The sequence below is a fragment of the Bufo gargarizans genome, chromosome 10 (assembly GCF_014858855.1).
Source record: "Bufo gargarizans isolate SCDJY-AF-19 chromosome 10, ASM1485885v1, whole genome shotgun sequence".
NCBI lineage: Eukaryota > Metazoa > Chordata > Amphibia > Anura > Bufonidae > Bufo > Bufo gargarizans.
The window spans coordinates 56083467-56111435 of record NC_058089.1 but is presented as its reverse complement, the minus strand read 5'-3'; the positions used below and the strand labels follow the sequence as shown (position 1 = coordinate 56111435).

The window sequence follows — 27969 nt, the reverse complement described above, 5'->3', positions numbered from 1 at the left end:
TGCTTTCACCCCTCTGGCAATACGTAAATATGTATATATTGGAAAGTCAAAAACAGACGCCGTAACCGTTGGTAATTCAATGATCACATATTTATTCTACATATTTATCACATATAAATGCAGACATGTACATTACAATGGTGTCCGTGTAACAAAAGAAAAATGATATAACGTATATTTAAAAATCTTCATCTGCAGAAATAAAACCGTCCCGAGTGACCACTTTAGATGTGAAGCACCAAGGTACCAGCACTACCACGACAGGCAGCTCCTCTATACACATATATACACCACACAACAGCACAGCAGACCTACCACAGATCATCTATGCAGAACGCAAGACATCACTTAAATTAATCTGCGCTTCCGCAGGATATATTAGGCCAGTGATAAGAAAACCCTCTTCATGAATAGTTGAAAATCTAGAAATCGATTGTTTATAAAAGGAACTGTAGTTACAAATGATTGTTTCCTCCAGAGATGTCGGTGGCTTGGGGGGCAGTAGTGTGTTGGAAGTCCTATTCCTGAGACCTCAACCCTTAGAAGATCAAGACCCGCAAGTCACCACAACCTGACAGTCTCAAGAAATCCAAACCTGTTGGATTTCTTGCGATTGTCGTGGCACGGCAACCTGTGGGTGGGAGCGTGGCCCCATATTCTTTCATTACGCTGCTGCAGCCTTTGGCCGCTCAACGCGTTTCACGGCCAAAGTTGCTCCAGCCTAAAGTATACGTCCACCACTGAACACGATTTCCGTTTTATTTTTTTTTGGGCTGCAGTGGTCATGTGCTGCAGGAAAAGCAAACAAAGACCACCAGCGACCACTGGGAAATCAGCGCTGGATCCGAATTTGACAGGTCAGTAATAGCCGGGTTGTTAATTTTTTTCCATTTCCAGTAGATACTTTAATTTATTCAATTCTTGGTCAACACTTTGAATGATCAAATTCCACCGACACACGCCTACCACTAGAGGGAGCTCAATACATATGATTTCTACATTGGATTCATTAATAAAACAGTACGCAGAAAGCTCCCCCTAGTGGTGGCTGCAGGCGGACAGTGACTGACCGCTGGTAAGTGGTAATGATATGAATCAGCGAATAAAATGCTTAAAAGGTGGACATTCACTAAGACTGACATGGAGCGGTAAGCAGAGAAGGGACTCCCTCTAAGCTGTTCCATAGCATTCAGATTTTCCTAAACTGAATTAATCTAATCCGATTATCGTAACCAAAGTTGTAGAAACATGGATGAAAACGTTGTGGTGGTGACTGTGCTTTATTTTGAAGGAAGGTTAAGACTTCTATGAAAGATTGGAATGATTCACCAGCCCCTGTACTCGGCCTTAAGGACAGCGGCTGGAATTTAAGATGATAGTGTTCTCACTGAAGTGGAGTGTACACGGACGTCTATCTCCGCTACATGCCGTACCTTCCAGTAAAACATATGATACCACAAAAAAAATAAAAAATAAAAATCACATGGCAAAATATAGAGTTACGTCTACACTGTATGCAAACACGGCTGCCATCTAGTGGTAATGAAAGTGCATTGCACCCAGCTGGGAAAATCTGTTGTTCTATCCATTAAAATGGTTTTAGTTTTGCATTTTAAAAAACTGATCTGAAGTCATTTTTACAGCAACTTACTTATGATATAAACCTGAATATTCACTAAAGGGATTGGTTTAGTGTCCGTCTGAGCAGGAGCTGTTGAGGTCAGTTCACTGAGCGTTTTGTGTCGGCGGATTTCCCAGCCTACGCCATCGATGGGTACGGCCATACAGTGCTATACACTGCCAATAGGCTCCCATGGTAAAAAAAACAGATACTGCGCAGTATACTTATACATGCGGGGTGCCTCTATCGAATAGCGTAGTCTGCTGCTCTATTCATACAGCTAGACGAAAAAAGGTACCAATGTATACCAGTCCGACAGAGGTCAAAGGACTTTTGGAGGCTTATGGACACATTTGACATATACCGTGCAGTGTCCACAGCGGGGACTCTGAACTCTATAGGGGAGATTTATTAAAATTGCCGTAAAGGAAAATTGGCGTAGTTGGCCACAGCAACCAATTAGATTCCACCTTTTACGTTCCTTTTGGAATCTGATTGGTTGCTATGGGCAACTAAACCAGTTTTCCTTTACCCCAGTTTTGAGAAATCTTCCCCTATATATCCTCATGAGTTAACCCTTAAATGCCCTAAGTCAATGAGATGCAAAATGTAGAACCCCAACTTTATAGTACACTTACACGCACGGTGAAGACAACCATTTTACAAGCAATCTGGCATGTAAGCGTGACGTCCCTTACGAATATCATTAATAAGCCTAAAATTGGTTGACAATGTTGACCTAGAAATGAAGCAGTTGAGCATTTTGTACGTTATTCATATATTACATCAAGGATGAAACTCTACATTGAGCATTGAACCTGGAAAAAAAAAAAAAAAAGATATTGGAAACCCAGCAGCAGCGATCCAGTTCTATGGCAGTGTCTATGGCCTGACACAAGGCTGACATCTGGTGGCCAGAACTGCAAACTGCAGTTTGTATGAAAAGTACGTACATACAATTTCTATGGATTTGTCTAATTTAACACTCACATTGTGCGTTTTGACAGAATACGCCGACCCCTTTACAACAGGGGCAATGTTCTTTCCCACTTTTTCATGACAGGTTGGATATTAACCCCTTTCTCGTTCCGAGCCAACAGGATGTTCTCGAGAGAGAGAGAGCTGTTGCATCAGACTGGCTAAACTGGTGACACATCCACCTTCATTCCTGTTCCACCTGTTTCCCGCTTTACTATCGAGATGAACTGGAATTTGGATTTATAGTTCTTTAAATGAATATCCCATATTATTAGATTCGCTAAGCAAAGAAGGGAGTGTGCGTTCCCAATGGCCAGAGCGCGGATAACAGGAAAAAGTCGTTTTTATTAGGGGAAGTCTGTCTGAATGGTAAATTGGTACATTTTTCTGCTAGAACTATACTGGTGTAGCAGAGTCCAGTTTGTCATTTACTCTTTTAGGACACAGTGGCTCGTGTGCGTTATTTGATTTGCAAAATGTACGATTAAAACCGCCTTGCACTACATGGGCAGGAGCACAGGAACATGCATATACCAATATACCACTTTCAAAGGCTATGAACACCTTTAAAAGGGCATTTTTTTTTATGATTGCATTTTTACTAATTTTGCGCTAAGAATATATTTTTTTTTCCAGTTAGTCTTTATTCAAAAATGTCAGCAGTTTTTGTCCTACAGGGGTAAATTTCAAAGTATCTTATCTTCAGTGAGCTGAGAGTTATGTATAGCCTTTATCTCTGAACTCCTGACAGCTCAAAAACACTCATTTAAGCCATAGAGCTGTCAGGAAATCAGAGATAAGGGCTATACATTTTTCAGTTTTAGGGAAAGACCAACTGAAAAAAGTGATTTTTAGAACAAAAAGTATAATGCAAAAAAATAATAATATATATATATATATATAAAAAAATAATAATCAGTGTTCATAACCTTTAAAGGGAGTTATTTAAATCCACCGTTTTTTTAACAAACGGCAATGGTACAAAAAAAATAAAAATGAAACTCCTTACCTGCCACTGGAAAGCTGATGATATTTGGGCCTCCCACTGGTCTCTGTCCACGCCAGGTGGCAACAGCAGAGATGAGGTGTCTAAACCACTGCTGTGACCAGTGATTGGCTGCAGCAGTCACATGTTGTGTCAACACGGCACTGCTTCAGGCAGGTGAGCAGACACTTGCAGGGAACCAGCAAGGTGAGTATTACCTATTTTCCCGTTTTAAACCATTGTCAGCTGTTTGTAAAAAATTTGATGGGGTTGGAAAACCTATACTAAGCCACATTCTGCCCCAACCACAGACAGCATGAAATCCGGACAAGGTCCCAGCTTACAACCATGCTCTATTCTGGAACGCTACAGGGGTGGCCCCCGACTCAGCTCTGCTTGATCGACATGTGTTAGGCTATTTGTGTATAGGGTGAGACCGGTCAGTGAGGCCAGGCAGAGAGACGCCCCCGGGAAGCTGCCCTTCTCCTCATTCCTGACTCATCCTAAACTATGCTCCTCTGAAATTCGGCAGGGTTTCGGAATAGAACGTAGCCGTTCGTACCCAGGGACCTTGCCAGGATTTCAAGCTGCCTGTGGTATGGGCAGAACGTAGCTCCTGATAGGTCCCCTTTAACCATCACACCATATAAAAATGTTATGTTCACAATCCTCCTTTAAAGGGAATCCGTCACCAAACTGCTTGCGCAGACACATAGCTGAGGTTCCCCTGATTAAAACACCATTTTTCTTTTGTTGATCTGAGGCTCTGTTCCCGAGTTGCCTTGCCTTTGGTGCAACAAGGGCGTCACCATTGCTCCTCGCACCCAATCTCTGCTCCTTTCTATGGTCAGCCCCTCCACCCTCGCTGCTTTTCCCTGTAGATCAAAGCAGAAAGGAAGGGGCTGGCCACAGCAAGGAGTGGAGCTCAGATGCAACAAGAGCAACGGTGATGCCCTCATTGCACCGAATGCCTAATTCACATATTACGAAAAAGCATCATAACTCTGCTACGGATCCACTAAAGCAAAACAGTGTTTTAATCAGGTGAACCACAGCTACGCATCTATGCAAACAGTTGGATAGGGAACGATAAGCATCAAACTAGTGGGAAGCCGCATGTCAAGTAGTCTTCTCCTAAGGCTGATCGATGGGAGATGATGGGATTTAGAAAGCACCGCATTATGGTGATGTATGGACTCCTTTCTGCCTGTAGTGAGACCTTCAATGAGGAATGTTGCTGCCCTAATACACAAGATCCAATGTGAAGCCACCATGCTCCCCTTGGAACATCCTTTATGGAGCCTCCCTAATGAACCCGGATTGGATCGGCTGCAGAATAAGCTTAGGAAAAGCACAAAGTTTACAAATGTGTAATTACATCACCATATTAAAAATGCCTTTTTCTGACGTTGACTTTAAAAAATGAGGGTAATTAAAAACTGCCCTGTAAACGTGTGAACATTCGTGTTGCATCTGTATGGTTCTGGATTCTCGGCTGCGGCTCCGAATCTAGAACGTGCACTGTATTGGTAGTTCACAGGGGAACGTCATTTATTCTACAGTGATACAGAACAGTTTGTGTCTTGCGTGCCCATTGTGCGTCCTCCTAGTTTTGCTGCCTGCGTTTCGCCGACCTCATCTTTTCGAAGCGAGACTCCATTTCTTCCAGGACGCGAGGGGTGTACCGGACCACTAGCTTTACCTTTCCTTGGGCTGCTTTCAGGAGCTCGACAGCTTTCTCGTGATGCTCGCCTTCTACGCTCTGTGTGGGAGACAAATGTCAGCGCTGTACTGCACAGTCCTCCGCATGTAGGCGGCCATTTACGCCTACAGAGCGGCATTACTATGTAGCTTACAGATTTGCTCTATGTTCACATGAAGTGTTAGCGATATGACTTTAGGTTTCAAAAACCAATCAATACTCACATGTAATGTGTATTTTTCCTTTAAAGGGCATCTGACAGCAGATTTGTACCTATGACACTGGCTGACCTGTTACATGTGCGCCTGGCAGCTGAAGGCATCTGTGTTGGTCCCATATGTTCCTATGTGCCCGCATTGCTGAGAAAATTGATGTTTTACTATATGCAAATGAGCCTCTAGGAGCAACGGGGGCGTTGCCATTACACCTAGAGGCTCTGCTCTCTGCAACTTCCAAGCCCTCTGCACTTTGATTGACAGGACCGGGCTAGAGATGAGCGAATTTCAGGTTATGAAATTCGTTCACGCTTCGTTTACTGGTAAAAGGTGAATTGCGTTATGGATTCCGTTACCACGGACCCTAACGCAGTTCTATGACTGAATGCATAACGGGATGCCTTTAGAGGCATTCCGTTATTCATTCCGTCATAATAGAAGTCTATGGGCTGCAAAATGGACTCCCCTGTATAACGGAAATGGGACGGATCCATTATGCAGCCCATAGACTTCTATTATGACGGAATGAATAACGGAATGCCTCTAAAGGCATTTCATTATGCATTCCGTCATTGAACTGCGTTAGGGTCCGTGGTAACGGAATCCATAACGCAATTCACCTTTTACCAGTAAACGAAGCGTGAACGAATTTCAAAATATGAAATTCGCTCATCGCTAGACTGGGAAATAAAAATGTCGTCACACCTGGCCCTGTCAAAGTGGAGAGGGTGTGGCAGTTGCAGAGAGAGCAGAGCCTCTAGGTGTAATGGTAACGCCCTCGTTGCTCCTAGAGGCTAATTTGCATATAATAAAACATAATTTTTCTCAGCAATGCGGACACATAGGAACATGGGACAAACACAAATGCCTTCAGCTGCCAAGCGCACATGTAACAGGTCAGCCGGTGTCATAGGTACAAAACTGCTGACAGATGCCCTTTAATATGAGCCTAAATACTGATGGCGTATCTCTAGAATATCCATGAATGTATAATCAGCGCAGGTCTGACAGCAGGAACCCCTCATCATAAGGGTGCCCCCTTTGTACATCCAGCACATGGGCTGTCTCTAGTATCGAGGCGCACTTGAATGTGTGATTGGAGTAGGCCCGACCACTGGGATCCCTACATGGGGATATGCCATCAACGTTTAGACCTATACAGGGTTTAGGAGTGTTCTCTTATTAGAAGTCTAATATCCAAAGGGACAACCACTAAAGACTACAGTGCCCACAGGTGTCACACAGCTTTCCACAGACCCTGAGTGGTATATAAGCCTGGAGTCTTAAGGAATATAGCTCTTAAGATGTATAATCACCTCAAGGTCTGCACAATGCTGGGTGTATGCCTGCCGAGACAGGAAACAACGGAGTGCAATATTAAAATGTACCCATTATTGCAGAAAACGTATGAAATGTCATAGCGACAAGTCACAAGGAGCGCAGAGTTCAGCTCAACTCTTCTGTCCCTTTGAGTTAGGGTTCATTCACACAATGGTGGAATATGGCCGTTTTCAGAACAAATTGAAGTCCACGGGGCCATTTTTTTCTGTGCAAAGAAAAGGGTCTTTCAGGGGTTAAAATAATAATTAAAAAAATACTCACCTCATCCACTTGCACGCGAGGGAACACTTACATGATGTGACGTCTCGGCTCTGAGAGCATCAGGTCCTGGTGCCTCCAGTGCGGAGCAAATGTTCCCTCGTGTGCAAGTGGTTGAGGGTTTGGAGGGAGGTTGGCACCATTTTCTGAGGGTACAATGGGAGTAAATTAGATATACTGAAGGCACATGAAGGCCATTACTGGGGGCACAATGGGGGCCATTCTTTATAGAGGGAGGCAGTATAGGGGCCAGTGGATGTCCAGGAGGCACTATGGGGTGTATAATGCATACTGCAGGGGTTGGGATTTAAAAAAAATATATAAAAAGCCTATGGAATTCATGGATGGCTGCAAAACGGCCATAAAAATGGATGCACTGCTGCAAAATGACCATGGAAAAACTGACAGTTTATTTGCTTTTAATGGCCTTTCTTTTGTCATGTGAATGTACCCTAAGGGTAAATGCACACGTTAAGGATTTGTGCGTTGAGAATCCACGCTAAAATCCAAAGATTTTCGCAGGGAAATCCGTGCGGATAATCCACATCATTTGGGGTTGATTTACATGCAGATTTTCCACTCCACATTGAAGTGAATGGAGAAAATCCAGTCAGGAAAAATAAAACCGCGAATCCGCAGGGAAAATCCTCACAGAATCCTGATCGTGTTCATTTAGCCTTAGAGATCAAAACTTCAAAAGTTTTATGAACTGATGGTTACACTTTAAGAGACTTATTTCAGCCTAAGGATAGGAGGATTTACTCTGTAAGGTTTTAGCCTTTTTGGTACTTTATGCACAGGACAGTGATGGCGCATTACTTATCCTGAAGACCTCACGTCACATTCAGAGCTCCAGGGATGTCGTGGATACAAGCAGCGCTCATGGGGCTTCTGCCGGCACAGACGCTCTAGAACATTTACCCACTGAGATCACATAAAACATCACTGCAGAGGACTTTCTCTATTAACCCATTAATGTGGCACCGAGGCGATCGGGTACAGTTGTGTCTGACTCTGACAGATACCTGATGGTGGAGACTCAGAGTTTCACCTGTTCATAGAATATACCAGGTATCTAGGAGAATCCATTTTCTCAATGTATCCTTACGGGCATCAAATCATGCGCTGATTCACACATCAGCAAAACTCAAATTGGGTGAAATTTGCTGAAGGTAAATGAAGACACGTTTCTGTAGGTAGCACATTAGGTAACATTGGCCCTTGGTGTGCGATGCTGGTACACAGCAACACTGCATCTTAAAGGAGCATGGATAAAACATGTCCTGTTCATCCGATGTTTTAGTAAGGCCTCATGCACACGACCGTTGTGTGCATCCGTGGCCGTTGTGCCGTTTTCCTGTTTTTTTTCGCGGATCTATTGACTTTCAATGGGTCCGTGGAAAAATCGGAAAATGCACCGTTTTGCCGCCGAGGCCGTGATCTGTGTATCCTGTCCGTCAAAAAAATAGGACCTGTCCTATTTTTTTGACGGACAACGGTTCACGGACCCATTCAAGTCAATGGGTCCGTGAAAGAACACGGATGCACACAAGATTGGCATCCGTGTCCGTGATCCGTGGCCGTAGGTTGCTTTCATACAGACGGATCCGAAGATCCGTCTGCATAAAAGCTTTTTCAGATCTAAGTTTTCACTTCGTGAAAACTCATATCAGACAGTATATTCTAACACAGAGGCGTTCCCATGGTGATGGGACGCTTCTAGTTAGAATACACTACAAACTGTGTACAAGACTGCTGCCTGGCAGCACCCGATCTCTTACAGGGGGCCGTGATCAGCACAATTAACCCCTTCAGGTGCGGCACCTGAAGGGGTTAATTGTACTATCATATCCCCCTGTAAGAGATCAGGGCTGCCAGGCAGCAGGGGGCAGACCCCCCCCCCTCCCCAGTTTGAATATCATTGGTGGCCAGTGCGGCCCCCCCCCCCCTCCCTCCCTCTATTGTAATAAATCGTTGGTGGCACAGTGTGCGCCCCCATCGGGCCCCCCCCCCCCTTCCTCCCTCTATTGTAATAAATGGTTGGTGGCACAGTGTGCGCCCCCCATCGGGCCCCCCCCTTCCTCCCTCTATTGTAATAAATCGTTGGTGGCACAGTGTGCGCCCCCCATCGGCCCCCCCTCCCTATATAGCATTACCAACATTGGTGGCCAGTGTGCGGCCTCCCATCTCCCCCCCCCCATCATTGGTGGCAGCGGAGTTCCGATCGGAGTCCCAGTTTAATCGCTGGGGCTCCGATCGGTAACCATGGCAACCAGGACGCTACTGCAGTCCTGGTTGCCATGGTTACTTAGCAATAGTACAATAGTAGAAGATTCATAGTTACCTGCTGGCTGCTGCGATGTTCGTGTCCGGCCGGGAGCTCCACCTACTGGTAAGTGACAGGTCTGTGCGGCGCATTGCTAAATGAACTGTCACTTACCAGTAGGAGGAGCTCCCGGCCGGTCACAGACATCGCAGCAGCCAGCAGGTAAGTATGAATCTTCTACTATTGTACTATTGCTAAGTAACCATGGCAACCAGGGCTGCAGTAGCTTCCTAGTTGCCATGGTTACCGATCGGAGCCCCAGCGATTAAACTGGGACTCCGATCGGAACTACGCTGCCACCAATGATCGGGGGGGGGGGGGGGATGAGATGGGAGGTGCACACTGTGCCACCAATGATTTATTACAATAGAGGGAGGGAGGGGGGGAGGGGGGCGCACACTGTGCCACCAACGATTTATTACAATAGAGGGAGGGAGGGAGGGAGGGGGGCGCACACTGTGCCACCAACGATTTATTAATAGAGGGAGGGAGGGGGGGGGGGGGCCGCACTGGCCACCAATGATATTCAAACTGGGGAGGGGGGGGGGGGGGTCTGCCCCCTGCTGCCTGGCAGCCCTGATCTCTTACAGGGGGATATGATAGTACAATTAACCCCTTCAGGTGCAGCACCTGAGGAGTTAATTGTGCTGATCACGGCCCCCTGTAAGAGATCGGGTGCTGCCAGGCAGCAGGGGGCAGTCATGTACACAGTTTGTAGTATATTCTAACTAGAAGCGTCCCCATCACCATGGGAACGCCTCTGTGTTAGAATATACTGTCGGAAATGAGTTTTCACGATGTAATTCATATCCGTCAGTATATTCTAACATAGAGGCGTTCCCATGGTGATGGGGACGCTTCAAGTTAAAATATACCATCGGATTGGAGAAAACTCCGATCCGATGGTATAAAAGGGACTCCAGACTTTACATTGAAAGTCAATGGGGACGGATCCGTTTGAAATGGCACCATATTGTGTCAACATCAAACGGATCCGTCCCCATTGACTTGCATTGTAATTCAGGACGGATCCGTTTGGCTCCGCACGGCCAGGCTGACACCAAAACGACTTTTTTTTCATGTCCGTGGATCCTCCAAAAATCAAGGAAGACCCACGGACGAAAAAACGGTCACGGATCACGGACCTACGGACCCCGTTTTTGCGGACCGTGAAAAAATACTGTCGTGTGCATGAGGCCTAAGTGGAGGACCCTATAACAATGATCTATGTGAGGCTAAAACAGCAGCGACTAAAGATGCCTTACCACTCCATTAACAGACAGCAGCTGGTCTCCGCGCTTCAGGCCTCCGTGTCTATCGGCTATTCCACCAGGGATAATACGAGAAATATAGATGGGGGAGTTCTGCTCTTTTCCTCCCATGATATTAAATCCGAGTCCTTCTTCTGTTTTAGGGAGTTCAACAACCCTAGGGTGAGAATGTCCTTCGCTGGCTGCAAATGCGGCCACCGTAGCCTAGAAAAGAGGAAACTGTTAGAAGGGACCAGTAAATTACGTTTACACCACCTTAAATGTAGTCCCGGGGAAGGCAGATCCTTTGGTAACAAACTATTCACACGGACTGCAATTTTGTATAAAATGGGACAAGCAAGAAAGGTCATGTAACAAACTGGCAATAACAAGGCGATTAATGGTGATCAAGCCATTTTAAATACTACCTGTGATCAACCACTAGATGTCACTAGAGCAGCTGCAGCTGTATACACTCTGCCCTAAACCACCACAAGATTTTTCACAGGGGCAGATGGGGCTATCGGCAGGTTAAAGGGGTTAACTGCTTTTGTTATATTGATGACTAGTGTTCAGCGAACTTGTGTTTCAAGTTCGGTGTACAAGGTTCGGGTTATCTAACAATTCCGTTATGGTCCGTGCTAGAGGAATCCATAACGGAATTCTTAGATAATTCGAACCTTGTATGCCGAACTTGAAACACAAGTTCGCTCCTCTCTATTGATAACTAGAGATGAGCGAACTTCTGTTTTAAGTTCGGCGTCTAAAGTTCGGGGGCGGGTTAGCGGAGAATCCCGATCTGGAACCGATTATTGATTCCGCTACCACGGACCACAACGGAAGTCGGAATCCATATCCGGTTCCAGATCGGGATTCTCCGCTAACCCGCCCCCGAACTTTAGACGCCGAACTTAAAACAGAAGTTCGCTCATCTCTATTGATAACCTATTCCCAGGATAGGTCATCAATATCAGATCGGAGGGGGCCCAACTGCTGGAAGTCCCGAAGATCAGCTGTTTGAAGAGAATGCGTGTTCTCTTCTCTGTTTACTTGTGCGCCATTCACTTGAACAGGAGGGAGCCGTCCCATTTACGTGAATGGGGACAGCGTTGTAATTGCGACAGCGAGCAGGTAAACATAGCAGAGAAGGCAACTCTTATATGGTGGTGGTGGTGCCGGCAGTAGGGCCCATGTCGATCTTACATTGATGACCTATCCTAGGAATAGGTCATCAATATAACAAAAGTGAACAACCCCCTTTAACTATCTCTTACGTTCTGTGTACTGGTTAGACTGTTTTTCCCATCTCACAATGGACATTTGTGAACTATCCTCAGAACAGGTGATAAATGTCCCACCGATCACCAGAATGCTGGTCCGGAGTCTCCTATTCCTCCTCACTGCACATGAGGAGTCTGTATGAAGCATTGGTCTAGCAGAAATCCTGCTGCTTCATTCAGTGTCTATGGGGCTGTCCAAAACGGTTGAGCACTGCTACTTCTACCCCCTAGACATTGATTTAAGCAGCAGGGGCGCATGCCCGAAGCTACTCTATTCTAACTCTCCTCGCGTGGTCGGGCAGTGAGGAGGAAGGGGGCTCAGGACTCCCTGCATCACCAATCCTGACATAGCATGGCATAACATTAACAGCCATTTTGGTATGTCTGCCATACTGCCATCCAGTGGAAATCTAACAGTATTACAGCTATTTTTCTTTTAACAGTGCCTTAGTTAGGAAGAGGCATGCAGCAGTAGCAGTCCTGCATACCAGGTATAGGAATCTATTTCCTATGAAAACTGGGGCTGCAGGTTGGCACTGTTACTTCAAGCGTCCCTGAATTTATATTCTCCTGCTTGATCTGATCCTGAGCAAAAACAGTATAAAGAGGGTACAACACTGTCAGTAAATTGTATAGGTAACCATATAACGCCCACAGAGTTTTGTGCACGGGTCCTATAAATTAGAACATGACTGTTTGGTGTTGTATGGTTTCCTTGACCATTGTACCACCAGAATGTACTTTCCGCCCCGCCACACCCAATGTCGGATTGGGTGGGAGAAGTGAATTGGAAAGTAAATGTATCATACACTCATTCATATATACAGGGAGGAACAGAAGTATTTGAACACCCTGCGATTTTGCAAGTTCTCCCACTTAGAAATCATGGAGGGGTCTGAAATTCACATTGTAGGTGCATTCCCACTCTGAGAGACGGAATAAATAAATACATTCAGGAAATCACATTGTATGATTTTTAAAGAATTTATTTGTCTTGCACTGCTGAACAGAAGTATTTAAACACCCGAGAAACAGCAAGAATTCTGGCTCTCAGAGACCTGTTACTGTGCCTTTAAAAAGTCCACCTCTACTCCACTCATTAATCTAACTTAGTAGCACCTGTCTGAGCTCTTTAAATACCCCTGTCCACCCCACAGTCAGACGCCAACTACTACCATGGGCAAGACCAGAGAGCTGTCAAAAGACACCAGAGACAAAATTGTGGACCTCCACAAGGCTGGAAAGGACTATGGGGCAATTGCCAAGCAGCTTGGTGAAAATAGATCAACTGTTGGAGCAATTGTTAGAAAATGGAGGAGGCTAAAGACGACTGGGGCTCCATGCAAGATCTCACCTCGTGGGGTATCACTGATGATAAGAAACGTGAGGAATCAGCCCAGAACTACTGGGGAGGAGATGGTCAATGACATGAAGAGAGCTGGGACCACAGTTTCAAAGGTTACTGTCGGTAGAACACTACGCCATCATGGTTTCAAATCATGCATCGCACGGAAGGTTCCCCTGCTCAAGTCATCACATGTCCAGGCCCATCTGAAGTTTACCAATGACCATCTGGATGATCCAGAGGAGGCATGGGAGAAAGTCATGTGGTCAGATGAGGCCAAATTAGAACTTTTTGATCTAAACGTCACTCGTCGTGTTTGGAGGAAAGAGAAGGATGAGTTGCATCCCAAGAACACCATCCCTACTGTGAAGCATGGGGGTGGTAACATCATGCATTGGGGGTGCTTTTCAGCGAAGGGGACAGGACGACTGCACTGTATTAGGGAGAGGATGAATGGGACCATTTATTGTGAGATTTTGAGCAACAACCTACTTCCCTCAGTCAGAGCATTGAAGATGGGTCGTGGCTGGGTCTTCCAACATAACAACGACCTGAAGCACTCAGCCAGGATAACCAAGGAGCGGCTCCGTAAGAAGCATATCAAGGGTCTAGAGTGGCCTAGCCAGTCTCCAGACCTAAATCCAATAGAACATCTTTGGAGGGAGCTGAAACTCTGTGTTGCTCGGCGACAGCCCCGAAACCTGACAGATCTAGAGGAGATCTGTGTGGAGGAGTGGGCCAAAATCCCTGTTGCAGTGTGTGCAAACCTGGTCAAGAACTACAGGAAACGTCTGACCTCTGTAATTGCAAACAAAGGCTTCTGTACCAAATATTAACACAGATTTTCTCAGATCTTTAAATACTTATGTTCAGCCGTGCAAGACAAATACATTCTTTAAAAATCATAGAATGTGATTTGCAGACCCCTCCATGATTTCTAAGTGGGAGAAAAATCGTAGGGTGTTCAAATACTTCTGTTCCTCACCGTATAATAAGTCCAATGGGATTTACACAACTATCCAACACATACAGTATTGATGACATGTAAGCGAATGGTGCCTCCAAACCTACCCCCAATCTCCATACCAGAGTGAATCCCGCAGCTCTCTGATATATTCCATAACGATGCAAATAAACAGATTCCTCACCTAGTGATAAGCGGGGGTCACAGAGGCTGGACCACTGATCTAACATCTTCTATTCAGTGGTATTCCATTCTAAAGTACCTATCCACTAGGTGGTAACTGTTAGTCAGGTGGGGATCCAATGGCTGGGACTCCTAACTGATTGCCCTGTTTGCCCCAGAAGCAAGACCACAGCTAGGAGGAGCTGGAATGGAGCGGTGATTGGCCATGTGCTTTGCCACTCTATTCAGAGTCTATATATAAGTATGACGGTGTCATTTATGATCAGAAATACATCTATATTAGAAGTGTTTCTGGCGCAGCGCAAAGGTTATTTGCCCTGCAATCTGCGACTTTTCCCCGCTCACGCCAGGTCTAAAAGAGTGGACGGGGAAGGGCAGGCAGGCCCGTCTCATTCATTATTTTCTATGCCTGTCTTAGGCGTAGAAAATTGTCTAAATGTAAGACACCTAGGAAGCTGTCCTACATGTAGACTGGCGCTGGATACGCCGAAGTTATGTAGAGGTCGGCGTGCAAATCATTTTGGAGAATTCGCTGCGAGTGCAGGGGCTTATTAAGACCGGCATCTAAAACGTTGGTCTTAAAGGGGTTATCTCATCATGGACAATGTGGGCATATCGCTAGGACCTGCACCTATATCGAGAACATAGCCCCGCAAGTGAAGGAGGGCGCATTGCGCATGCGCAGCCTCACTCCATTCATTTTCTATGGGGCCGGCTATTTCCGTCAGCCCCATAGAAATGAATGGGAGTGGGGGACGTGCAGGGCCCTCTCTCCTTCTGTACCAGTTTGTAACCCGTCTTGTGTACGATTAGTGCAATTGTCTGTATTATGTATGTGCACCCCTTATCATATGTATAGCTCTATGGAATGAATGGCGCTTTAATAATAATAATAATAATGTGCGGTGCGCTCTCATTCACTTCTATGGGGAGCTGGCTTGGTGGTGGCCAGACCGGAGTCCTCCAGCCACCACCTTGCAGGGCTCCGTTATCGATATAAGTGCAGGTCCCAGCGGTTAGACCCACACCTATAAGACAATGGAGGCATATCATAGCGATATGCCCCCATTGTCTATGATGAGACAACCCCTTTAATAAACGACCCCCATAGTCTATAGCAGGGATCAGCAACCTTTGGCACTCCAGCTGTTCTGAAACTGCAACCTCCAGAATCCTTCTTTCACGTCTATGGGAGTTTCAAGAACAGTCAAGTGTGCATGCTGGGAGTTGTAGTTTCACAGCAGCTGGAGTGCTGAAGGTTGCAGATCCCTGGTCTATAGCCATAGCCAAACAATGTGGGCCCAGAACCTGATACCAAGAGGGAAAGCCGCCTTAGTGCAGGAATGGATGAGATGTAGAGACATGACTCTTACTTTCCTCTTGTGCTCTGATGGGTCTGTCCTCACAGGACCTTTTACATCTCTGCGGGGGTGCTTTGGGATAAAATTACTGGAAGAACACGTTTATGGTGGTTTACAGGATGCAGAGTGGAGAAGAAAGGCATTATAATATATATATATATATATATATATATATATATATATATATATATATATATATATATATATATATATATATATAGTTGAGTTGAAAAAATTGGACTGCACTCCAAGCGTATCCTCAAACAATAGTGTTTATTCACCCATATGTGGCAAAGCGACGTTTCGGCTCCAACTGAGCCTTTCTCAAGCATTGGTGAACAGTTAGTGACGAGTATATAAAGGTGTATCACAATATAATCAATGAAATTACATAATTGATACTTTACAAATAATGCCTATAGGCGATATACAAATGTGCAAAAAAACAGAACGTTCATATTACATAAAGTGACTAGTGCTTAAAACTGTTAACAGAATATCGTATAAAGTCATATTACACATAACAAACCGAAAGATACATAATTAATTGCACCTGCAACTTATCACCATCTCATTTATGTATAAACTTGAATGGTGACCATGTGCAAAACCTTAAGTGTTGATGAATAAAAACCTGATAGAGGGATGCGGCCCACGTATACTGTAGCGCCGATCGGCGCGTCCTGTGTGATCCAGTGCGCATGTCCCAACCTAACAACGTCATCAACAGGAGACACATGCGAACACCGATGACATCAGCAACAATCCGGTGTCGCCCGACGATGATTACGGAGAGCCACGCATGCGCAATACCGCTGTCATCGACTGGCAGCCATGTTGCTAAAGGGAATCCTCTATGGACAATTATTTATTTTTTTATATTTACTACGGGGCCGAGAAACGTTCTGTAAAATCAGTTGCTATGGTTGCTTACCAATCTATTACAGGGGGGCTATGTCACCATCCTTTTCAAGACGATAGACGTAGCACCATTGTTCCCACAAACACCCTCGGCATGTCAGTGCCGTCGGCCCTATGGGATCTTACCCTGCTTCACTTTTGCAACTGTGAGGGAGCTCATCATAAAATAGAACGATGTCCATTAATGACAATCCCGGACCACGTAGAAGATAACTAAGTCAATCTCCCTTAGATTATAGCTAGATGGGACATACGTCTGGACTCCACAGACTAGAAATCTATATAACTCAATAGAATAGTGTTCCTTGGGCTCATCATCCACTCGCAGGTTCATCCATCTTCCAAAGTATCGTCGGCATGGATATGTCTAAAAGGACAATAAAACAGTGTTAATTAAAGTGTCTAACAAAGATGTGTATAAATACATTTCTTATTTTTGTTTTTTCTTTTTTATATAAAACCAATGAATCAGTCTTACACAGAAGATAATACAGAGCGCACATCAATGTTATCAGAGGGCAAACTATCAAACTCACGTACCACCACCATATCTATAATCGATGTTTAAACCCATTGGATGAAGGCTTTTTAAGGTTTGGATCCACTGCATTTCTTTTTTCTTTAGTAAAGCTATCCGGTCCCCCCCTCTCCTTTAAGGAGAGGGGGGGACCGGATAGCTTTACTAAAGAAAAAAGAAATGCAGTGGATCCAAACCTTAAAAAGCCTTCATCCAATGGGTTTAAACATCGATTATAGATATGGTGGTGGTACGTGAGTTTGATAGTTTGCCCTCTGATAACATTGATGTGCGCTCTGTATTATCTTCTGTGTAAGACTGATTCATTGGTTTTATATAAAAAAGAAAAAACAAAAATAAGAAATGTATTTATACACATCTTTGTTAGACACTTTAATTAACACTGTTTTATTGTCCTTTTAGACATATCCATGCCGACGATACTTTGGAAGATGGATGAACCTGCGAGTGGATGATGAGCCCAAGGAACACTATTCTATTGAGTTATATAGATTTCTAGTCTGTGGAGTCCAGACGTATGTCCCATCTAGCTATAATCTAAGGGAGATTGACTTAGTTATCTTCTACGTGGTCCGGGATTGTCATTAATGGACATCGTTCTATTTTATGATGAGCTCCCTCACAGTTGCAAAAGTGAAGCAGGGTAAGATCCCATAGGGCCGACGGCACTGACATGCCGAGGGTGTTTGTGGGAACAATGGTGCTACGTCTATCGTCTTGAAAAGGATGGTGACATAGCCCCCCTGTAATAGATTGGTAAGCAACCATAGCAACTGATTTTACAGAACGTTTCTCGGCCCCGTAGTAAATATAAAAAAATAAATAATTGTCCATAGAGGATTCCCTTTAGCAACATGGCTGCCAGTCGATGACAGCGGTATTGCGCATGCGTGGCTCTCCGTAATCATCGTCGGGCGACACCGGATTGTTGCTGATGTCATCGGTGTTCGCATGTGTCTCCTGTTGATGACGTTGTTAGGTTGGGACATGCGCACTGGATCACACAGGACGCGCCGATCGGCGCTACAGTATACGTGGGCCGCATCCCTCTATCAGGTTTTTATTCATCAACACTTAAGGTTTTGCACATGGTCACCATTCAAGTTTATACATAAATGAGATGGTGATAAGTTGCAGGTGCAATTAATTATGTATCTTTCGGTTTGTTATGTGTAATATGACTTTATACGATATTCTGTTAACAGTTTTAAGCACTAGTCACTTTATGTAATATGAACGTTCTGTTTTTTTGCACATTTGTATATCGCCTATAGGCATTATTTGTAAAGTATCAATTATGTAATTTCATTGATTATATTGTGATACACCTTTATATACTCGTCACTAACTGTTCACCAATGCTTGAGAAAGGCTCAGTTGGAGCCGAAACGTCGCTTTGCCACATATGGGTGAATAAACACTATTGTTTGAGGATACGCTTGGAGTGCAGTCCAATTTTTTCAACTCTATGATCGGGTAAGCACCTGCTGCCATGCTTGGACCTTGCACCCACTTTGTACGCTAGGTGGTGCCGCCTGTGGTTTTTCTTTTTCTATATATATATATATATATATATATATATATATATATATACACACTGACTATCTTACCTTAGCAGTGGCATTGGCTCTCACTTCTGGGCTACTGTTGATGTCCACCGTCTCATAAACATGTTCATAGACCTGGAAGTAAATTGAAAAATTACTGAAACCTATAAAAAAAAAAACTATAACCTGGTTGTAAAGGCAAGAGGGTCGCTTCACTCAGGTGACCTCTAATTAATGGTAAATGGTTTTGGTTCATTCACCTTGATGGCCTAGCCTTAGGATCAGATCGGTGAGCTAAAAATAATTTTTTTAAATTGTTCTTTATTTAAAAAAATGTTGTGATACAGGAGGTTAACAATCAGTCCATTTGCAGGCGGCCACTCATGAGTTCCATCCACTGAGGGCTGATGTGAAGCCTTATCTCTGATCTCCTGATCACTCATTTAAAGGGGTTGTCCTGCTATTGTATATTGATGACCAGCTGGAATGCCAGAGGTTGCTGGTCGCTGACCTATCATCAGGATAGGTCCTCAATATCTGACATTCACGACCTCGCCAATCAGCTGTTTGAAAAGGAGGCGGTGCTCTTGAATGGAGCGACTACTTGTAATTATGCTACGCCGCCGCTCCACAGGAAGCCTCCTGGTCAAACAGCTATCCTGAGGACAGGTCATCAATAAACATCGCTGCACAACCTTTTTTAAAGGGTTTCTACCACTTAGGTGTCACATATTTAGCTGTCAGACACTAGCGATCCGCTAGTGTCTGCTCTGGCCAACCATCCTAATATAATTGCTTTTGGGGCGGTGGTTTGGCTAAAAAAACTACTTTTATTAATATGCTAATGAGCCTCTAGGTGCTATGGGGGCGTCATTAGCACCTAGAGGCTCCGTCTACCTTCAGAAACTGCCGCCGCCGAGCGCGTCCCTCCAGCCCGCCCATCTCCTCCTGAATGCGATCGTAAGTATTCTGCGCATGCGCAGTGAATGTCTGACCGCTTCCTTGCTCAGACATCTCCACTGCGCCTGCGCGATGACGCCATAGTGCTCCGAGGAACAGGCGCAGTGGAGATGTCTGAGCAGGGAAGCTGTCAGACATTCACTGCGCATGCGCAGAATACAGGCGCTCACAAGGAGGATCGCATTCAGGAAGAGATGGGCGGGCTGGAGGGATGCGCTGGGCGGCGGCAGTTTCTGAAGGTAGACGGAGCCTCTAGGTGCTAATGACGCCCCCATAGCACCTAGAGGCTCATTAGCATATTAATAAAAGTAGTTTTTTTAGCCAAACCACCGCCCCAAAAGCAATTATATTAGGATGGTTGGCCAGAGCAGACACTAGCGGATCGCTAGTGTCTGACAGCTAAATATGTGACACCTAAGTGGTAGAAACCCTTTAAGGCCTCATGGACACAACTGTATGTACGGTATTTTGCGGTCCACAAAACGCGAACCTGCAAAACACAGATGACGTCCATGTTGCATCTGTTTTTTTGTTTGCGGACCCTCTGACTTCAGTGGCTTCATGGTCTGCACTTTTTGGCCAAGTATAGGACATGTTCTAGCTTTTTGGAGATGTGGAGACAAAACTCAGGAGTGACAGTCTGCAAATAGACCGATTTTTAACCCCATGTATCACAAAAACTGCTGAAAATTTTTAATAAAGACCAACTGAAAAAAAATGCTTTAACCCAAAATGAATAAAATGCAATCATAATAAAAAAATGTCCCGAAAGTAAATATAGCCTTCAAGTAACTCCCTGATGAATTCACATTGTTACAACCAGCAGTGACAGCCTCTGATGATCTGTATTAGGCCAGCTTCAGACGAAGCATGCTCTGTGGGGGAGCACGACTTCCCATAGTGAACTCTGCTCCTTTGATCGGACCACAGGGCATAGTAATGATTTACAATGCTGTGTGTCTCTGCCCGACATCCACTGTAATAATTTGTACTGACATAGTGCCGTCAGCATAATAAGTGGGTCAGAGACACACAGCATTATAAATCATCATAATGCTGTGTGTTCCAGTCAAAGGAGCAGAGTTCGCTATGGGAAGTCACGCTCCCACATGGAGTGTGTTTCATGCAGTGAACACATTTCTCTGAAACTGGTCTTACTGGAACTTGCGCTGCTAAACAGGGTCCCGATCATATATGTGGGAATTGTTATGTAAGAGATTACCTGACCTCACAGATCTGACAGAAGCCGAGCGATGTCCTGTACTGACTACAGACTTTATCCGTCATAATGTTGCATATTTAATATCCACAGCATGCACTAAACTCTACACGTTTTTATTCCACGATGTGTGCTTTTGGGTCTTGGACGTTCCTAGAGAGCTATGAAGCATCCTATTACCCTACATACAGCTGTATTACTGACCAGTTAGATGTCGCCACGTCTGTCCATGGGCTCACTGACTGGGATCAGCCGCAGTAGTAAGCAGAGCCTGCGGACACACGTGGTGCTTCCTCACTCCTGGACTCTCTCAGGGCTCACCTCTCTCACGGCGGTACAGAAGTCACTCTGCAGCACTCTCTGCAAGGCATGCAGCTTGTGTGGGGGAACTTCTCCACTTCTCTGGAGCTTCTCCAGCAGCTCGATGGCCCGGGAGATATCTGAGGAAGTAAATGAAAATCTTGTAACTTTTCCAGGACATGAGAGAGGCGTGGACAAGACAATTTTACTAGGCAGGGCTCCAGATGGCGACCAAAATGCGACTTAGAATTTACAAATGGCGACAAGACTTTTTAGTCTTGTCGCCATTTGCGACTAGACCCGCCGCCGCAGCTCTGCCGTCGAATACAGCGGCGGGCACAGGAGCTGGTACTTCTCTTCCCCGCCGCCGATGTTCTTCTCAGCAGCGCAGTGGAGGAGTCTCTCCCTCCCCCCTGTGCTGCTGCCGCTGATAAGAAGAGAGACAGGAGGAGGAGGGGAGGGGCTGTGGCCACTGCGCCACCAATGAAGATAACTGACCTGTTAATACAGGAGGCGGGTGCCGGAATCAAATAGCCGGCACCCGACCTCTATGACAGAGAGCTGCGATCCGCTGCAGTTAACCCCTCAGGTGCAGTACCTGAGGGGTTAATTGCAGCGGATCACAGCTCCCTGTCATAGAGGTCGGGTGTCGGCTATTTGATTCCGGCACCCGCCTCCTGTATTAACAGGTCAGTTATCTTCATTGGTGGCGCAGTGGCCACAGCCCCTCCCCTCCTCCTCCTGTCTCTCTTCTTATTGGCGGCGGCAGCAACACCCCAGTATAATAAACATTGGTGGCGCAGTGCGCCCCAACACCCTAGTATAATAAACATTGGTGGCGCAGTGCCAATGAGGGTTAAAAAAATAAATAAAATATTAACTTACCTCCTCCAATTGATCACGTAGCTGCCGGTCTCCTGTTCTTTCTTCAGGACCTGTCAAAAGGACCTGTGGTGACGTCACTGAGCTCATCACATGGTCCATTACCATGGTGATGGATCATGTGATGTACCATGTGGTGAGCACAGTGACGTCACCACAGGTCCTTTTGACAGGTCCTGAAGAAAGAACAGGAGACCGGCAGCTACGCGATAAATTGGAGGAGGCGAGTTCATTTTTTATTTTTAACCTCAATTGACCACCTACTAAGCATTCTGTATTAAAGAATGCTATTATTTTCCCGTATAACCATGTTATAAGGGAAAATAACACAGTGAATAGACTTTCATCCTAGCAACCGTGCGTGAAAATCGCACCGCATCAGCACTTGCTTGCGGATGCTTGCGATTTTCACGCAGCATCATTAACTTCTATGGGGCCTGCGTGATGCGTGAAAATTACTGCTCGTGTGCACAGCCCCATAGAAATGAATGGGTCTAGATTCAGTGCGGGTGCAATGCGTTCATCTCACGCATTGCACCCACACAGAAATCTCGCCCGTGTGAAAGGGGCCTAAGAGTGAATAGGACAAGGGTTCCAGCCCCTAAGGGGGCTAATAGTAAGTATATATATATATATATATATATATATAAAAAAAACACAAACACTAAGGCTACTTTTACACTTGCGGCAGTGTGATCCGGCAAGCAGTTCCGCCGTCGAAAACTGCCTGCCGGATCCGCCGATCTAGATGTGACTGAAAGCATTTGAGAGACGCATCCGGATGCGGATGCATCTCACAAATGCATTGCAAGAACAAATCCATCTCTCCGCTTGTCATGGTCATGCGGACAGACGGATCCGGCATTCCAGTATTCTGAATGCCGGATCCGGCACTAATACATTCCTATGGGGAAAAATGCCGGATCCGGCGTTCAGGCAAGTCTTCATTTTTTTTTCCGCCGGAGATAAAACCATAGCATGCTACGGTTTTCTCTTTTGCCTGATCAGTCAAAACGACTGAACTGAAGACATCCTGATGCAAACTGAACGGATTACTCTCCATTCAGAATGCATGGGGATATGCCTGATCAGTTCTTCTCCGGTATTGAGCCCCTGTGACGGAACTCAGTGCCGGAAAAGAAAAACGCTAGTGTGAAAGTACCTTAAAATATTAAGTTTAAATCCATCCTGTCCCAATTTTACATATAAAATATATAAACATTAAATAAACATATTTCATAGCGCTGCGTCCGAAAAGTCCAAACTATTAAATTATAAAAAACATCTCCTATGCGGTGAGCGGCGTAACAGAAATAAATAAAAACCATGCGATTCGCCATTTTTTAGTCACCTTGTCACCCCAAAAAAAAGGGTAGGACTGTTTCATAAAATGCAAAATTTACGCAGCTTTTTGGGGTGTTTTTTTTTTGGCGTGGTATTGAGTATCGCTATTTACTTTTTTATGGTGACGAAAGCGAATTTTGTATGAAACAACCCTATTCCGTTCTGATCGGCGTAGCGTTGTTACGATACCAACATTTTTATTCGGTTTTGATTTGGCAACTAAAAATTTTATTTGGCTCCTAAATTTTTCAGTTCAGGAGCCAATGGCTCCTCATCCTGTGTGTGTCGACTATGGCTTCTCATCCTGTGTGTGCCCCCAGCGACCCCCCTATGCTTGCATAGACACATAGCTGTGGTTTACCTGATGGAAGCTCCGTTTCTGAATTTTGATGCTCTTTTCTAATATGCAAAATTAGTATTTTGGTGCAATGAGGGCGTCACCATTGCTCCTGTTGCAACCAAGTTCCAATCAATTCTGTAACCAGCCCCTGCCTTACTGCTTTGCTACTGCCTGGCCCTGTCCATCAAGGCAATAAGGGAGGGGCTGGTCACAGAAATTAGGTGAGACTGGGTGCAATGAGAGCAACGAAGATGCCCTCATTGCACCAAAGGCCTAATTATTCCGGAGACTCATCACCTATTACCGCGGTTCCATTATTTGGGAGCCTTGTTGCCGATCAGCTGTTTATAAAAGGCCGTGGAGCTCCAGTTAGTGCTGCAACCCCCTCCCAGGCCAGCGACATCACATTCATCAGTCACGTGGCCTATGTGCGGCTCAGTCGCTGCAATACCAAGCTCAGCCACTATACAATGGACGGCGCTGTGCTTTGTAAGCCGTGAGGAGGCTGCGGGGCTCACTGGTGCGCCACGGCCTTCTCAAACAGCGGACTGGCGGGGGTCCCGGGTGTTGAACCCCATTGATCTGATATTGATGACCTATCCAGAGGATACCCCTTTATGAGGCTGCAGCGTAGTTTCTGTGCTGCTGTTCTTTCTCTGCTTTTCACTACAGCTGCGCTCCAGGCCTTCCATTTTTGCACGGAACTGCGGTGCGGCCCCATTCTCCATAAGTACAGGGTGGAGCACATGTAGGGGTCTTTTCAAAAACTGAGTTTTTTTGTCTGCGTTTTGGAATGAAAACATATTAGATGTCAGCCAGTCCACAATTATAAAACTCCCTGTAAAAGCTGCATTCTATTGTAGGGGGGACGGACCCTCAGTGACGGGAGGAGGGGCTCCTGGGGGGACGGACCCTCAGTGACGGGAGGAGGGTCTCCCGGGGGGACAGACCCTCAGTGACGGGAGGAGGGTCTCCCGGGGGGACAGACCCTCAGTGACAGGAGGAGGGGCTCCCGGGGGGACGGAACCTCAGTGACGGGAGGAGGGGCTCCCGGGGGGACGGACCCTCAGTGACGGGAGGAGGGGCTCCCGGGGGGACGGAACCTCAGTGACGGGAGGAGGGGCTCCCGGGGGGACGGAACCTCAGTGACGGGAGGAGGGGCTGACAGACCCACAGTGACGGGAGGAGGGGCTGACAGACCCACAGTGACGGGAGGAGGGGCTGACAGACCCACAGTGACGGGAGGAGGGGCTGACAGACCCACAGTGACGGGAGGAGGGGCTGACAGACCCTCAGTGACAGGAGGAGGGGCTGACAGACCCTCAGTGACAGGAGGAGGGGCTCCCGAGGGGACAGACCATCATTGACAGGAGGAGGGGCTCCCAGGAGGACAGACCCTCAGTGACAGGAGGAGGGGCTCCCGGGGGGACGGAACCTCAGTGACAGGAGGAGGGGCTCCCGGGGGGACGGAACCTCAGTGACAGGAGGAGGGGCTCCCGGGGGGACGGAACCTCAGTGACAGGAGGAGGGGCTCCCGGGGGGACGGACCCACAGTGACGGGAGGAGGGGCTGACAGACCCACAGTGACGGGAGGAGGGGCTGACAGACCCACAGTGACGGGAGGAGGGGCTGACAGACCCACAGTGACGGGAGGAGGGGCTGACAGACCAACAGTGACAGGAGGAGGGGCTGACAGACCCTCAGTGACAGGAGGAGGGGCTCCCAGGAGGACAGACCCTCAGTGACAGGAGGAGGGGCTCCCGGGGGGACGGAACCTCAGTGACAGGAGGAGGGGCTCCCGGGGGGACGGAACCTCAGTGACGGGAGGAGGGGCTCCCGGGGGGACGGAACCTCAGTGACGGGAGGAGGGGCTCCCGGGGGGACGGAACCTCAGTGACGGGAGGAGGGGCTCCCGGGGGGACGGAACCTCAGTGACGGGAGGAGGGGCTGACAGACCCACAGTGACGGGAGGAGGGGCTGACAGACCCACAGTGACGGGAGGAGGGGCTGACAGACCCACAGTGACGGGAGGAGGGGCTGACAGACCCACAGTGACGGGAGGAGGGGCTGACAGACCCACAGTGACGGGAGGAGGGGCTGACAGACCCACAGTGACGGGAGGAGGGGCTGACAGACCCACAGTGACGGGAGGAGGGGCTGACAGACCCACAGTGACGGGAGGAGGGGCTGACAGACCCACAGTGACGGGAGGAGGGGCTGACAGACCCACAGTGACGGGAGGAGGGGCTGACAGACCCACAGTGACGGGAGGAGGGGCTGACAGACCCACAGTGACGGGAGGAGGGGCTGACAGACCCACAGTGACGGGAGGAGGGGCTGACAGACCCACAGTGACGGGAGGAGGGGCTGACAGACCCACAGTGACGGGAGGAGGGGCTGACAGACCCACAGTGACGGGAGGAGGGGCTGACAGACCCACAGTGACGGGAGGAGGGGCTGACAGACCCACAGTGACGGGAGGAGGGGCTGACAGACCCACAGTGACGGGAGGAGGGGCTGACAGACCCACAGTGACGGGAGGAGGGGCTGACAGACCCACAGTGACGGGAGGAGGGGCTGACAGACCCACAGTGACGGGAGGAGGGGCTGACAGACCCACAGTGACGGGAGGAGGGGCTGACAGACCCACAGTGACGGGAGGAGGGGCTGACAGACCCACAGTGACGGGAGGAGGGGCTGACAGACCCACAGTGACGGGAGGAGGGGCTGACAGACCCACAGTGACGGAGGAGGGTCTGACAGACCCACAGTGACGGGAGGAGGGTCTGACAGACCCACAGTGACGGGAGGAGGGGCTGACAGACCCACAGTGACGGGAGGAGGGGCTGACAGACCCACAGTGACGGGAGGAGGGGCTGACAGACCCACAGTGACGGGGAGGAGGGGCTGACAGACCCACAGTGACGGGAGGAGGGGCTGACAGACCCACAGTGACGGGAGGAGGGGCTGACAGACCCACAGTGACGGGAGGAGGGGCTGACAGACCCACAGTGACGGGAGGAGGGCTGACAGACCCACAGTGACGGGAGGAGGGGCTGACAGACCCACAGTGACGGGAGGAGGGGCTGACAGACCCACAGTGACGGGAGGAGGGGCTGACAGACCCACAGTGACGGGAGGAGGGGCTGACAGACCCACAGTGACGGGAGGAGGGGCTGACAGACCCACAGTGACGGGAGGAGGGGCTGACAGACCCTCAGTGACGGGAGGAGGGGCTGACAGACCCTCAGTGACGGGAGGAGGGGCTGACAGACCCACAGTGACGGGAGGAGGGGCTGACAGACCCTCAGTGACAGGAGGAGGGGCTGACAGACCCTCAGTGACAGGAGGAGGGGCTGACAGACCCTCAGTGACAGGAGGAGGGGCTCCCGAGGGGACAGACCATCAGTGACAGGAGGAGGGGCTCCCAGGAGGACAGACCCTCAGTGACAGGAGGAGGGGCTCCCGAGGAGACAGACCCTCAGTGACAGGAGGCGGGGCTCCCGGGGGGACACACCCTCAGTGACAGGGGGAGGGGCTCGCAGTTAGCAATGACATTAGAGAATCCTCTATCTGGGATCCATTGCACAGGTCTGAGGGTCGGTAACCCAGGACCACCCGCTCACTGAGGAGACATTCAGTAGAGGGGCTCTGACCTCAGATGACCTGCGCTCTGTAACCCCTCAGACATGCAGGGGGGGCAGCTACAACCTGCCCATAGACGGACATGAGCGGCAGGTCCCAGCACCAGGTACACCCTCCGCTGCTGCTCCCTGCTCACCTCTCTCCAGCCTGACAGGTTCCCCGGACACCGCCATCTTGTCTCCAGCTGCTCTCAGTAACCGGAAACCTTTCAGCGGAAGTGACGTGGAGATGATGCGATCACGTGATGTGAAGGATTGTGGTTATTGTAGTCCCTGGTTGTGATCGGTGGTGAGGAATAGAGAGCGGTCCTGGGTGGGCGTGTGTCTGATGCTGTAAAATGACAGGGACAATACTAGGTTAGAGAATCATCCAAGAGAATTGCTTTAAGGCCAGTTACATAACCCTGGGGGAGAAGTATGAGGAGGCGAAAAGTAACTGGTGTCAGGACGCGGATCACTAAGGCT

At 47.6% G+C, this 27969-nt stretch overlaps 1 protein-coding gene across 1 annotated transcript; it reads right to left on the bottom strand.

Annotated features, from left to right (window-relative positions):
- Positions 1-72: 72 nt before the first annotated feature.
- Positions 73-27709, bottom strand: LIN7C (lin-7 homolog C, crumbs cell polarity complex component). The gene is made up of 5 exons (XM_044269774.1): positions 27642-27709; positions 21316-21434; positions 18879-18950; positions 10692-10901; positions 73-5346 (listed from the first exon to the last, which is right to left on the bottom strand). Exons 1-5 carry the CDS (start codon positions 27676-27678, stop codon positions 5191-5193), a joined length of 594 nt encoding a protein of 197 aa, XP_044125709.1. The 5' UTR covers positions 27679-27709; the 3' UTR covers positions 73-5190.
- Positions 27710-27969: the final 260 nt, after the last annotated feature.